General features: G+C 39.1%; 1 protein-coding gene across 1 annotated transcript in view; it reads right to left on the bottom strand.

Moving 5' to 3' along the window:
- The window catches only part of tln1 (talin 1), a 111,398-nt gene that overhangs the window by 55,217 nt on the left and 40,490 nt on the right, over window positions 1-15,691 (bottom strand). The window contains exons 4-11 of the mRNA XM_071517048.1: window positions 13,527-13,624; window positions 10,762-10,891; window positions 7,740-7,892; window positions 5,949-6,091; window positions 4,484-4,611; window positions 4,253-4,313; window positions 2,669-2,773; window positions 1,552-1,707 (exon numbers count right to left, since the gene is read on the bottom strand). Of these exons, the coding sequence (XP_071373149.1) occupies window positions 1,552-1,707; window positions 2,669-2,773; window positions 4,253-4,313; window positions 4,484-4,611; window positions 5,949-6,091; window positions 7,740-7,892; window positions 10,762-10,891; window positions 13,527-13,624 (974 nt within the window). The remainder of the gene's footprint in view (window positions 1-1,551; window positions 1,708-2,668; window positions 2,774-4,252; window positions 4,314-4,483; window positions 4,612-5,948; window positions 6,092-7,739; window positions 7,893-10,761; window positions 10,892-13,526; window positions 13,625-15,691) is intronic.

The following is a 15,691-nucleotide window of genomic DNA, read 5'->3' as shown; positions in this document are numbered from 1 at the left end:
TGATGACATCACACAAACAACAAAAATCCATTAGACCACAGGCAACCTGCTTAGGCCTATACATGATTTTAGTCTCAGTTTAAGTGATTGCAATTTGACTGTTTACCTCAAAAACTGCATGGTTTTGAATTATGAGTTGCTGTGTTAAGCGTTGGTATGTAAGTATTAGGTAGATGACTACAGATTAGGTAGATAAATATATAGTAAATTACAGGAGGTAGATGAAACCCTGACTGGAGTGTGAAGTTACTGTTTATAAACACAATAGAATTTTAGGTTACACTTTCTTTTTCATAACAAGATGTTCTGTTGGATTGACTGTAATACAACAGGAGGAAAGCTCTGTTCTCCTGCACTGACAGCAGTAAACTAAGTGTGGAGAGAAGTCTGACTGACCCCAACCCTAAAAGGTCAGTCTGAGCCTAACCCTAGATACTAACCCTAAACCTCTAACCCTAAACCCTAAACCCTAACCCTCCTTAGTAAAAACAAATGAACATTAAAAAGGAGTCTGTATCTATCTTAAAAATGAATCTGGTAATATGTTTGCCATTAGATTTGTTGGTGTGTATAAGTGTGACTTGCTGAAGCAAGCACACTAACAACGGTTTAATAAAACTTTCTGGGCACAGGTCTGCCTGCACCTACTAGCCACTTGACTAGGGCTGCAACTAACGATTATTTTCATTATCGATTAATCTGATGATTATTTTCTCGATTAATCAATTAGTTGTTTGGTCTATAAAATGTTTGGTCTATAAAGTGTTTTGTCCACAACCCAAAGATATTCAGTTTACTGTCATAGAGGAGTAAAAAAAACAGAAAATATTCACATTTAAGAAGCTGGAATCAGAGACTTGACTTATTTTTCTTGCAAAAAATACTCAAACCGATTAATCGATTATCAAAACAGTTGGCGGTTAATTTAATAGTTGACAACTAATCAATTAATCGATTAATTGTTGCTGCTCTACACTTGACCCAACTGTACATCACAAGTTTCCTCAGTTCAGGTATAGCCAATGCCAACCTGGTGTGATAATGTTCTGCAAAAAAATTAAACATGATCTGCTTTCAAACTTGACATCCAAAGCTTTATCACTAAATTGCATGGTCTTGTATAATCAGCAATACTGATATGTACCTTTCCTCATCCATCTCTCCTTGCATGTACACAATACAGACAGTACTGGGCCAATTTTCTAAGAGTCACATTCTGGAGGCGGTTGCACCCGTGTGGCTGAAGAGAGACAAGGCGACCACATCCTTGTTGCTAATGTGAGGTGTCAAGTGTGGAACTTTCACTGAAACTAGCAACTGCTATTTACTTTCTTCTGCTGTTCTACTGTTCTCACTCACTCACAACGTTGCAGGGTAGGAACGGTGTTGCAACTTGCACGCATTTCTCACCTTTATATTTCAAGTTTCAGTGCATGACAAAAGAATCAAGTTAGGACAAAGTAGCTAAGGCTGAGAAGATAAAGACATGTGATACTGAATTCTAAAATGTTCCTCCTAAAATAGAAAAAAGGCCAGGAGTGCGGGACCAACCAGGGTGAAGCTCTTGGGCGAGGCGGCCCAGCGTTTGATGTTGGTCAGGTTCCACTCCTGGATCACCTCCTTGGTCTTCTCGTCCACCCTCATCACGCTCTCCTTGGTGATCCCCAGCAGACGGGGCACTAGCTTGTTCTTGCCCTTCATCTTCTCCTGCAGGACGTTGGATAAGTGAAGGGTTAGAATGTCCTTACTGATCTGGTTAGGCTCATTCTCTGTCAAATTCTTGGAGATATGCATGTGATAAAGGGCTATATAAATAAACAGATTTGAACTTGAATCTGAAGATCTGGCATTTTTGAAAGCATGTTTTTTTTAACAATCTTTTCTAGGATAGAGAATGGAAGTTCATTTTAAGGCCACTGGGGGGCGCCAAAAGATTGATTTTACATGTTCTGTGAGCCCAGGACAAAGACAGCAGACATCGCCCTTGTATCAACCACTAGACTGTTTTTGGAATAAACATATTTTATCATTCATATGCAACAAATCTGTCTGAAGTCTAAACACCTACTTGTTTTGTGACTCAAGAAAAGATTGCCAAAATATGGTAACGTTAACATAATGATATCATATTTTGGCAATCTTTTCTTTATGACAGGGGTTAATAATTAGTCTAAATCACAGGGGAACACCAGTTCACACCAGGGAAAAGGTAAATGGTTCAGGTTTGAAATTGGCAATTATCATGCAAATTGCCTGAAATTGTATAAACTACTGTTAAACCCTGGGGATGAATGACAAGCACACAGAAGTAAGTTTGAAACGCTCTGCAGTATCATTTTCACTTTCAGTTTCAAAACATGCATCTTGTGAGTTTTGCGCCATCAGAATCTGAGACAGACCGACACTATAAATGGATAAATGTTACCAAAATAATATAAATGGCCAAATGTAGCCGAAACAATAATACCTTAAACGATTAACTCAATTATCACACTAAAATTATCATTATTTTACTACCCGAGAAACTGCAAAGCTCACATGTAAGGACTTTTTTTTAGCACAAATGATTATCTTGCCAGATGCCAGAAGAAGCAATGCTGAATACGCTTCTAATGAGATTCCTTCCTCAAAACAGGCATACAAATAACCATGGGCAACCGATCATTACCTTTACAAGGAAGAATGACACCCCGTAGGTTTTGAGGGACCTGGCGAGCTTAACGTAGCTGACTTTGGCCTCGATCTCTGTCATGTTCTGGTAGTTTTTGTGTGCCTGCAGAGAGAAGAAGAGCAACAAATGCGTTTCAGGCATACAAAATAACATCAGACAGATTGTGTTAAATCGATGCAGCCAAGCAGCAGAAAGACAAATGCTAATTCAAAGACATTATGCCACAAATGTCCACACAGGCTTGGGCGATATCCAAAATTTTATATCGCGATACTGTCCCGCCAAAATATTGTGATATATGATATTATCATGGGGGGTGGGGTTGTTGTTTTTTTTTTTTTTTTTTTTTTGGGGGGGGTATTTTTTCTTTTTTATGATCAAAGTTTTTATTATTTTTTTTTATACAATCAACAATTCAGCCAACCATACTGCCACATATAGACATACATGAAACACAAAAAAACAAAAAACAACCCAAAAACATATATACATGATATATACGCATGTGTGTTTGTAAGTACCCTGCAGTCATTTTAATAAATCAAATAGTATACTAGAATAACTGGGAAGACAAACAAAATATACAGAAAAAGCAAAACTAAAAACAAAAAAAAACAGGGCTTATTTTGGGGGGGGGTATTTTATGTTATTTCTTCCACATCAAATTTCTAGGCTATAGTAATAATAATAACTACCTCCGCCAAGGAGGATATGTTTTCGGTGCCGTTTGTTTGTCTGTTAGCAGGATTACGGAAAAACTACTGGCCCGATTTTCATGAAACTTGGTGGAAGGGTGTAGCATGGGCCAAGGAAGAACCCATTACATTTTGGAGTGGATCCGGATCCGACTCACGAAGAAGCAATAATAACACGAACCTTGGCGGAGGTCTGTGCTCTCCGAGTGCCCTTCTAGTTATTGTTATTATTATTATTATACATTGGCCATTTGGTGTAATTTGCTCATTCCAGCTATTTCCAGGCTTCACCACAGATTTGGGTTTGGGGTTCAGTTACTCTTTAAATTTAATTGAAATTTTGTTTATAATTACACTGTATGTGTACCAACTTATTTGACCCGCACCCGCCCGCCCGACCCATTCTCAATATTATCTTGAGGTGACCCTAACCCGCCCTAACCCGCCCCACCTGTGGATAAACCCACGCGTGTCGGATTGATAATCCTCAATCCTGACAACCCCAGTAATATCAACAACCTGAAAGCAAACCTGTCAGATATCAAGTCCTGAATTTCCCAGAACTTCCTTGAGTTGAACGAAAATAAATTAGAGATCTGCCAGAGGAGCTCAGGCTAGTGGAATCAGTGTCTTCTTTTAAATCACTTCTAATGTATTTTTATAGAGAAGCCTCTTTATAATGGATCTATTGTTAATGTTCTGTTAACCCTAACCCTATGCTATGTTTTATTATTATGATGTAACCTTGCCTGGCATTTTCAGTTAGTTTTCATTCAGTTGTTAGTTATTAAGCACTCTTTATAATGTCTGCAAAGTGCTTCATAAATTCAAAAAAATATTGTTATTATTATATCTGCCTATACATTGCCCAGTGTACAATTCTTACCTGGAAGATCCTTTTCTCTCCTTTGTGCTTGATGTACTCTTTGGGGAGGAACTCTTTCAAACTAAGGAGCAAAAAAGTTTGGGTTAAACGGAAATTAGAAAATTATGTCACAAGACCCTCGGGCCCATTTTAGGGAGCGAGCACAAACACGACTTTAAAAATAACTTCGGGAATCGACATTGCGGAGAAAGCAGATGAAGTCATGATCCGAATATGAAATGCGGCGCTCACTCTAGGAATCCAGGTTTGTGTTTCGTCTCGTTGTGGTCGCCAAACTGGATCTGACACTGATAGCCGGCGAAGTCACAGGCCTTGTCGAAGGAGACTGGATGAGAGCCGTTCAGAATGTCATCACGGGCCTGTACACACACACACACACACACACACACACACACACACCAGAGAGATTTGTTTTTATGACATTGTACATATGACTATATTGACTTTCCTTCAATTCTTCAATTCAGAGAAAACAGAAGTTGGCCGTCTCACTCATAATATTAAGTCTGTATCCAAAAATCTAGGAGTTCTTTTTTTTCCTCAGTCCAGTCTCCGGTCTAAAGTCCAGGCTCTGGTCTAAAGTCCAGGCTCTGATCTAAAGTCCAGGCTCTGGTCTAAAGTCCAGGCTCCGGTCTAATGTCCAGGCTCTGATCTAAAGTCTAAGCTCTGGTCTAAAGTCCAGGCTCTGGTCTAAAGTCCAGGCTCCGATCTAAAGTCCAGGCTCCGGTCTAAAGTCCAGGCTCCGATCTAAAGTCCAGTCTCCGGTCTAAAGTCCAGGCTCAGATCTAAAGTCCAGGCTCCGGTCTAAAGTCCAGGCTCCGATCTAAAGTCCAGGCTCCGGTCTAAAGTCCAGGCTCCGGTCTAAAGTCCAGGCTCTGGTCTCTGGAATGCCCTGCCTGAGGAGATCAGGCTGGCAGACTCAGTGCCTTCCTTTAAAACGCCTTTCTATAATCACTCTACTCACTTGTATTTGCGTTTTACTTTATTTATTTATATTAATTTAAACTTGTTTTATTTTACATTTTACCTGATAAACTTGGTGTGGCTATGGTTTTATGTTTTATCTTCACTTTGCTTTCATCACCTTTTGTTTTGATTTGTTTGTGACGCAAAATGTTGCTTCAAAAACATTTGTTTCAAAAATGTTGTTGTTGTCGTCATTGTTGTAGTTGTCGTATGTTTAGGGACACAAAGACCAACATGTTTGTCATATTTTATTAACCCTGTTCTGCATTAATCTAAGAGTGGACATGCATAGTATGGCCAGATATAAGTGTAAGTAATGTGATTATAACATAAGAATATAAAACCAACACTAACGCTGGTCCAAGTCGCATCTTTTTGATCAAACTACACAATTCATGGCATTTGTCTTATTCCATTTCTCTTACTTTCCAACTCTACCTCGACTAAATACCACCGAAGATACAGAGTCTGTCAAACCACCATCTGATTTTATAGTTGCATCAGAATAAAACGTAAACGTAATAAATAAACTTAATAAACGTAAAATGTATTAAAAACATTTTAGCTCATTTAAGACTTTTTAGACTTCAGGATCCTGTTTCTGTACCCAGATATAGTTGCTGTCCACTTTACCTCCTCCATACTTAGTTGTATCTCTATGCGTCCATCTAAGCCTTTGTGGAGTGAAAGGAAAAAATGCAAGCCAGGTCCATGTTTGTGGTTTGCATACCTGGACGTAGAGCAGGTTGAGCTGGACCGGGTCTCTGGAGTCCACGTTCTGGTCAGAGTAGAAGAACTTCCTCCTCAGCAGCAACATCTCCGTCTCCTCCACCCCCTGTTCCCTTAATGTCCTGCCGTGGTCCAACCAGTTCACTGGAGGAAAAGGACACAACTTTAACAACATGAATTAACTGTGTCTTCATTCTGCAGCCACCAGTGATTCTCAACCCTTTTCCTATCAAGGACCCCTAATTTAGTCCACATTAGGGCCACAGATCCCCATTTGATGAGATTTTGTCTCTCGGACACAAATCTGAGTATACTTTTATTGTTAGATATGATTTTGTCCAGAATTCCATGACTATCTGTCTTGTAGGTAGAGAGTCAAAACTGTCTTTTCTTCTACATTCTCTAATCATGTTAACTTCATGTAAATGAAATAATGCTGGAGTTTAACAATTCATCCATTTGCTGGGGACCCCCTGGAACCCCCCCAAGGACCCCTGGTGGTCCCCGGACCCCACGTTGAGAACCACTGGTTTCGCTTTTTTTTTTTAACCTCACTCTTACTCTGTATTTTAAGTTAATCTCCAACCTTCTAGTTTCATGGTATCCAAACGAGTTCATTGTCAGTGTCTAGGACTCCTAAATAGACCAAAAATAAATAAATAAATAAATAAATGAATAGGCCGTTCTATGTCAGTGGCAATCATATCTATTGGCCTATGACAAATAATGATGGAAACTTTGAATTATGAATGCAATACTGTGGACAGTATGTGTTTCCTCATAGAGGTAAAGGTCAAAGGAAGTGTTTGAGTGTTGAAAAGAGAGAGAGAGAGAAAGAGAGAAAGAAAGAGACAGATGGACACAAAGAGACAGAGAGAGAGAGACAGAGATACAGAACGAGACAGAGACACAAAGAGACAGAGAGAGAGAGAGAGAGATAAAGAGACAGAGAGAGAGAGAGATAAAGAGACAGAGAGACAGAGAGAGACAGAGAGAGACAGAGAGAGACAGAGAGAGAGAGAGAGAGAGGGAGGAGAGAGAGAGACTTTGAATTATGAATGCAGTACTGTGGACAGTATGTGTTTCCTCATAGAGGTAAAGGTCAAAGGAAGTGTGTGAGTGTTGAAAAGACAGAGAGAGAGATAAAGAAACAGAGAGACATAAAGAGACAGAGAGAGACAGAGAGAGAGAGAGAGATAAAGAAACAGAGAGACACAAAGAGACAGAGAGACAGAGAGAGAGGGGGAAAGGGAGAAAGAGAGATAAAGTGACAGAGAGACACAAAGAGACAGAGAGAGAGAGGGAAAGGGAGAGAGAGAGATAAAGAGACAGAGAGACACAAATAGAGAGAGAGAGAGGGGGAAAGGGAGAGAGAGATAAAGAGACAGAGAGCCCCAAATAGAGAGAGAGAGGGAAAGGGAGAGAGAGAGATAAAGAGACAGAGACACAAAGAGACAGAGAGACACAAAGAGACAGAGAGAGATGGAGAGAGAGAGATAAAGAGACAGAGACACAAAGAGACAGAGAGACACAAAGAGACAGAGCGAGACGGAGAGAGAGAGATAAAGAGACAGAGACACAAAGAGACAGAGAGACACAAAGAGACAGAGAGAGACGGAGAGAGAGAGAGAGAGAGAGACAGAGAGACAAAGAGACAGAGAGAGACGGAGAGAGAGAGATAAAGAGACAGAGAGACAAAGAGACAGAGAGACACAAAGAGACAGAGGGAAAGGGAGAGACACAAAGAGACAGAGAGAGACAGACAGAGAGAGAGACAGAGAGAGAGCCATACGCTCGTCGTCTGTGTGGAGCTTCTGCTTCAGCTTCTCCATCTTCTTGTCGTCTCTCAGCAGGGTCTTGTCTCTCTTCAGTGTGCCTGTGGTCTCCTCCTTCTTCTCCTCCCCGATGTCTCTCACCAGCGAGTACTCGTCGTAGTTTGTGATGCCTGACCGAGAAAACGGGTTCCAGTTTGACACTTTACTACATCTCACACGCAGTCGTAAAAGCAGTACGTGATAAGGATTTGTTTTTCATAAAACTCAAAGCAGCGTTTAGAAAGATTTATAAGCGTGATGAACTGAGGAAACCACAATTTACACACTTTGCCGCACAATATGTAACACTCTGCCATGATATTAGAGAACATTAGAACTTCTTGAATATTGTAACACTATGTAGTTACATTTCACATTTATGACCATTGTTAGTAGAATCTGATTATTTACTTTGTAATTTGTAATTTTATTTTTTATTTTACTGTATTTTTTATATTATCATATCTCTCCGGTTAATACAAGACATTTGATTGCATTGAATCTAACTGCCTAATTGTACCCTCTTTCACAAATTTAACATATTTTATGCACATGTATGTATGTATGTGTATGTACATATGTATACTATATAAACATCGAACAAAAAGTTCGGAAATTTGTGTTTGGTAGATTATTTCTCTGTTGTAACAATGCTTCTTGGCAATACATTTTATACCGTTGGAAAGCCTGTTTATTTCCCTTTTAAATGGTGCCTCATTTGTAAGGAACATGCATTTGTGGGATGAGCAGCACAGCTGAGTATGTGGGTTGCGCTCATGAAAAATTTGCCAAATCTTCTCTGCCAATGCCAAACAGCTTATTCTGCTGTTGCTATTGACTCTTGTTTTGAGCTTCCGGTACCCCCAGGTGCTGACAATCAGGTACCTGATTTGCACCTGCACTGGAACCTGAACATGTGGAGGAACGTTATGTTCAGCAATGAGTCCAGATTCTGCCTACGGAAGTTGGATCGTAGGGTCAAAGTGTGGAGAAGACGGGGAGAACGCTATGCTGATTGCTGCACCGATAGAGTAACACCTTTTGGTGGAGGCAGTGTGATGGTGTGGGGCGGCATCTCTATCACTGGAAAAACGAGGCTTGTCATCATTGGAGGCAATCTCAATGCAGAGAGATATCGAGATGAGATTCTGCAACCAGTGGCGATCCCATATCTCCACAGTCTGGGACCGAACTCCATCCTCCAAGATGACAACGCTCGCCCCCACAGAGCGGGGTTTATCAGAGACTACCTCCAGAATTTGGGAGTAGAGAGAATGGAATGGCCTGCCAACAGTCCTGACCTCAACCCAATTGAACACTTATGGGATCAGCTTGGGCGTGCTGTTCGTGCTAGAGTGACCGACACAACCACGTTGGCTGACTTGCGACAAATCCTGGTTGAGGAGTGGAATGCCATCCCACAGCAGTGTGTGACCAGGCTGGTGACCAGCATGAGGAGGAGGTGCCAGGCTGTTGTGGCTGTGTATGGTTCTTCCACACGCTACTGAGACTCCTGACTGCTTGTTAAATGAATAAATTGTAAAATTGCCAATATGTCTTGTTTCTTCCTTGTTACTGATAGACTTCAATCATCCAATCCACCAAACAACACCAAACAAGAGTCAATAGCAACAGCAGAATAAGCTGTTTGGCATTGGCAGAGAAGATTTGGCAAATTTTACATGAGCGCAACCCACATACTCAGCTGTGCTGCTCATCCCACAAATGCATGTTCTTTACAAATGAGGCACCATTTAAAAGGGAAATAAACAGGCTTTCCAACGGTATAAAATGTATTGCCAAGAAGCATTGTTACAACAGAGAAATAATCTACCAAACACAAATTTCCGAACTTTTTGTTCGATGTTTATATAATTGTTTATTGTTCTGCTTTGGCAATAACGGTTGATTACCATTCATGCCAATAAAGCTTATTTGAATTTGAATTTGACTAAGAAGACTGTCTCCTGTCACATGCAACCTCAAGACCTTTCGGTGTGTGTGTGTGTGTGTGTGTGTGTGTGTGTGTGTGTGTGCATGAGAGAGAGAGAGAGAGAGACAGAGACAGGGTCCCTCCCTGTCTCTGTCTCTGACAGGGAGGGAGGGAGACATACGATTTGAGGTTTGACAGGGAGGGAGGGAGACATACGATTTGAGGTTTTAGGTTCTTTATCTATGTGTGTGTGTGTGTGTGTGTGTCTACATGTGTGTGACTCTTTTGATTTTACTTCTCCACGTCTTGTGTTTTTTTTTTTATTATTAATATATTGCTGTTAATTGTTTCTTTATTGATCCTAAACAAACATTAATTGCTTTTATATACAGTAGACCTATGATACACACACACACACACGTGCGAACAAACACAAAACATGTGTTTACTATTTTCTGCCATTTTTTTTGTTGTTTTTATTTATTTATTTCATTTTATTTAATTAATTGTATATATATATATATATTTTTTTTTCCATCTCATTATTGAATTGTATTATCCTTGACGATTTGGCAATATTGCTCATCTGACATTCATGCCAATAAAGCATACTGAATTGAATTGAGAAAGAGAGAGAGAGAGAGAGAGAGAGAGAGAGAGAGAGAATGTGCAGTTTACTTTTGTTGCTTTAAGTACATTTTGATGCTAATACTTTTGTACTTTTACTTAAGTAACATTTTGAATGCAGGACTTTTACTTGTAACAGAGTATTTTTATACTGTGGTATTTCTACTTTTACTTAAGTAAAAGATCTGAGTACTTCTTCCACCACTGATTCCTGGCAATCGCAATGGGAGATATTTCCATAATCTAGCATTATTTAGCAACTCAAATAATTACAAACTACATAAACAAAGAAATGTATAGTATAGTAGTTGTAGTATAATGACAAGTATACTTCAAGTCATTTTACAACTGTAATTCTGTCAAGATAACTGCATAAAGTCAAGCATAAAGAAAGTCATCAGGGAGAGCCAGGAGATGTTCAGGTGTGTGATGGAGCTGACCTATTCTAGCGCAGATGGTCATGAGCATGTCGCTGACAATCTTGGAGTCGTCCACCATGACGGTCTTCACTGTGCCGTCCAGCATGCGGATCTTGAGAGGCCTCTGCTTCTTCTTGTACTCCAGAGTATCCTGATGGACACAGGACACATTTACACACCGTCAAGACATCCACAACTACTCCACCCGCTAAAGGCTAGAATTACAGCACCAGCCTGGCAGTATACTCCATCAAGGTGAGTAATCATCACAAGATGATACAAACAAATTAGAACTACTCAAATAGCACTTTTCTACATCTAAGTGCTTTCCTGTACAACAGTTGCAAAAGCAATTAATAAATACATTACAGCAATAATAAAAAAAAACAGCAATAATAAAAGATAAAAAGATGAATTAAAAATGGTGAGATCAAAGAGGGAAAATTACAAGGCATCACTCAAAATAACACTTCAAGGCGCCGCATGTATCATTTTAACATCAGTAAGTAATTACCACATTAATTTTGACATGAAGCAACAGGGTTTATGGGAAATGTAGTCTTAAAGGAATAGTTCACCCAAAAATGAAAATTCTGTCATCTCCTCCCCCTCATGCCAGTTGAAACACAGGTGAAGTTTGTCCATATAACACACAGGGAGGTTGCCAGCACAACTCCATAGCAGCCTTCTCCAAAACAACTGAAGTCAGTGGGGACCAGTTCTTCAGAGTTCCAAAAAGACCTACAGTATATTTACACCATCATTTAGTGCAAATCTTAACTACAGCTGATTGATTTGGAACAAATAATGGTGTATAGGTCTTTCTATTCACAGTGTGATTGTTTGGCTGTTTTTGTTTTGGAACTCTAAAGAACTGGTCCCCATTGACTTCAGTTGTTTTGGAGAAGGCTGCTACCAAGATATGCTGGCAACCTCCCTGTGTGTTATATGGACTAACAAATTTCACCTGTGTTTCATTTGGCATACGGGTGAGCAGATGATGACAGAATTTTCATTTTTGGGTGAACTATTCCTTTAACTTTTAGAAACACTAGCACTAACAGTACCACTGGTATGAGATACAGGCGACCGATGCTCTCCACCATGGTCTCAGTTGTTTACTGTAATTATACCAAGGCAGCACTATTCATTCGACAGTGATATATTGATCATATAAATGATACATGTAGCACCTTTAATACATAACCTAACAGTGAAATTACAACATGGCAACTCAGAAATGTAGCGAGAAACCAGACGGCGAAAAGCCTTGCACGTGATTAATGAAATTTTAACATCAGCTGTAAAATTCATCACATGCCAGTGTAGGGAGTCTAGCACTGTGATGATATGTGATGTGTTTGGTCATGCCATGGCTTGTTGGTTGACACAGGAAAACAAGGTATTGCTGCAGTGGAGGTCGGATGACGCAACAGCATTTGCATTGCTACTAAGCTGGGAAAAGCAGAACCACATTTTTTCGTATGTTGCTCAATGTTTAGATATGAATCAAAGACGATGCAGGCTTGAAGGAGCTTGATGGTCAAGAAACTGCTGAATTTGCTTAGAAATGTGTTCAAGATCCATAACAAGGGCAACTTTTTTGGTCCAATATTTAGGTGGAGTAAGTTTTGGGATATCCAGTCCTTGACATCAGCCAACATTCATGTAATATAGCCAACATAGAAAATCATCGGAGAATTGAGAAGCACCGACAAATCATATGGCCATGGGGTATAATATAAAAACTGTATAGACTGAAAAGTTTCTATTTAACAGGTAAGATCATTACTAGACTATGTAGTCATTTCTCAATCTATCAATTAAAGTAACAATATCAACAGTGTCACATAGTTCTCCAAAAGCAACATACAAATACTTCTACAATAAGTGCAATTGCAAAGAACTGATGGATAAAAGCAAGGTTTTTTTCACGAGAGGCTGAAAACCTGCCATTCAAATAATAATGAACACAGCCGGTAGAGAGAAACATATTCACATGAGATAATAATCTATAGCGTCCATAATCTCTTTGAGAAAATCAGGGGAATTAAATTTACGTGACAGAAGGATGATACAGCATCCATAAGGTCCAGCAGTAAAATCATCAAAAATGGATCAATGATCTGATAGCATCAAGTTTCTACAGTAATGTAAATGAGCAGCAAGTTCAGAAAAATGAATTTTGATTGCAGGAAGAAAATAAGTTTTCCATCTACAAATAATACAGCTGAACATCTTTGCCAAGTTTTTCTACATTATGATTTTGGCTTCCATGCAATAACGCTGCTATATTTAATGTTTTGTAATTTCATTCATTCATTCATTCACTCTACCTGCTAAATCCTTTTCAGGGCTATAATATATAGTGATGACTTATTCTTTTTTGTTTTTTTTCTCAAAGATGACAGTAGTAAATAGATATATTGTGCATTAAAACATCAAAATCAATTATACTTTTGTGTAAAAAAGTGCATCATCATCATCATGCATCGAATACAAAGCCCTTTAAAAAGGACATCAACATCACTGTGTGGTCTTTCCTCAAAAGCAAATTCAAATATTTGTCAGTGTATCAATAAAACATGATGGGTAAAAGTATTATGAGATTATGGTATGGTATTCATTCATTTTCCACCCCAGCTTCCCAGTCGATTTATCAGATTTATTTTGAAGTATTTACAGTACACCAACCATACAGTAGTGTTTCAGTGTATGTGTGTGTGTGTGTGTGTGTGTGTGTGTTTGTGTGTGTGTGGGTGTGTGTGTGTATGTGAGTGACTCACCCCATTCCTCAACATGTAGTAGTCCAGGGCCTTGCCTGCCTCCAGCCAAATGCCTTTTTTGGGGTCTTCATCAGACAGGAACAGGCCGTAGTCATTGGCTGCAAAAGGCACCAGAATGACCTTATATTACCTTTGCTGCTAATTACTAAGTGTGTGTGTGTGTGTGTGTGTGTGTGTGTGTGTGTGTGTGTGTGTGTGTGTGTGTGCTATCTCTCCAGGTTGACCAGATCAGTGGGTCTGTGCTTGGATCGATGTCTACACAGTAATAGCAGCGTATGGAGCGCTATGGAATAAGCCGAGCCTACTGGCATCTGAAGCTGTAACCCCAAATCAAGCGACCTTAATACAGATTTGAAAATGTGATTCCTTTGTCTCTTTAGGAAATTATGGAAGCCCATTCCCACCACTCAATAAAATAAAGAACGACTCAACTGTGAGTTTTTTTCCTCAGAATTCTGACTTTATGTCTGACAACTCTGACTTTATATCTCACAATTCTGACTTTATATTTCGGAATTCTGACTTTATATCTTGGAATTATGAATAAAGTTAGAATTCCGAGATATAAGCTCAGAATCTGAGAAATAAAATCAGAATTCTGAGGGAAAAAAGTCAGAATTCTGAGAAGTCAGAATTGGGAGATATAAAGTCAGAATTGGGAGATATAAAGTCAGAATTGGGACATATAAAGTCAAAACTCTGAGATATAAAGAGATATAAAGTCAAAGTTGGGAGATATAAAGTCATAATTGGGAGATATAAAGTCAGAACTGGGACATATAAAGTCAAAATTCTGAGATATAAAGAGATATAAAGTCAGAATTTTGAGATATAAAGTCAGAATTTTGAGATATAAAGTCAGAATTTGGAGATATAAATTCAGAATTGGGAGATATAAAGTCAGAATTCTGAGATATAAAGTCAGAATTCTGAGTTATAAAGTCAGAATTGGGAGATATAAAGTCAGAATTCTGAGATATAAAGTCAGAATTCTAAGAAATAAAGTCGAAATTGGGAGATATAAAGTCAAAATTCTGAGATATAAAGAGATATAAAGTGAGAATTGGGAGATATAAAGTCAGAATTCTGAGAAGTAAAGTCAGAATTGGGAGACATAAAGTCAGAATTCTGAGATATTAAGTCTGAATTCTGAGAAGTAAAGTCAGAATTGGGAGATATAAAGTCTGAATTCTGAGATATAAAGTCAGAATTCTGAGATATAAAGTCAGAATTCTGAGAAAAAAACTGGGAATGGGCTTCCATAGAAAATAGCTTGGTAAACTTCAAAGTTTAGAATTTGGTCATCTAAGACGAGCAGAACAGTAGAAACGAGCGACCGAATTTGGGTGAGATGTTGATATCGGCTTCTCGCTCTCCGTCTCTCTTTGAAAGTGGAAAGTTATTCACAGGTTGGGACAAGTATGGAAGAGAGTTGCTGCCCCACTTGCACATAGTAGAAATAGCTTTTCGACAGGCATGTGGCAGGTCAGCAACTCTTTTGCTGACCCTGTAATCAACAGCACAAAGGTTGGACTTATTCTTTGCCTTATTCCCTTCCCATCCCCTCCTGAATTCTGGATCAAATTCAGAACCCAGGTTGCTAAGGCGCAGCCCCCATCCCTCCAGACCATGGTGCAACTCGACTCTGAGCTGGTCCACTCTGACTCTTCTCCCACCTGGCTTCCCATTTGTGGAAAGACCTGAGAAATACTTCAAGTCCCCCCCCTCTTTGTATTGCATCTCCCTCTCCATCTCTACTCCTTTAAAAAAAAAAAAAATCCTGTCCTACTATTTTACATCATCATAGATTGCTACTGTTTTTTTTTCACCCCAATCACCCCAATAATGTATAAGGCTGTGCAAAAAAATCGATACAGCTGAGTATTGCAATATTTTTTTCCATGATACTGTATCGATTTTCCAGCCCCTTGTATCGATACATTAAAAAATAAATTATTAATGTTTTAAACAGATTTAAAATGTTTTGACTCAATTTGTCCGCTGAGTTATCAATATAATGTGATGTACATATTAGACTAACCAGGTGGTACACAGCAAGTTGTATTTTCAGCTCTATTTTTGAATTTTCAGTAAATTATGTAGAGTATTGCAATGTATCGCAATATGTATCGTATCGCAATGTATCGTGATACAATTGTATCGTG

This window comes from Centroberyx affinis, unplaced genomic scaffold, assembly GCF_046629955.1.
Source record: "Centroberyx affinis isolate AG114_WGS23_722 - 3 ecotype Tasmania unplaced genomic scaffold, CSIRO-AGI_Caff_v1 ptg000452l_1, whole genome shotgun sequence".
Classification (NCBI taxonomy): domain Eukaryota; kingdom Metazoa; phylum Chordata; class Actinopteri; order Beryciformes; family Berycidae; genus Centroberyx; species Centroberyx affinis.
This window is presented reverse-complemented; position numbering and strand designations above follow the sequence as displayed.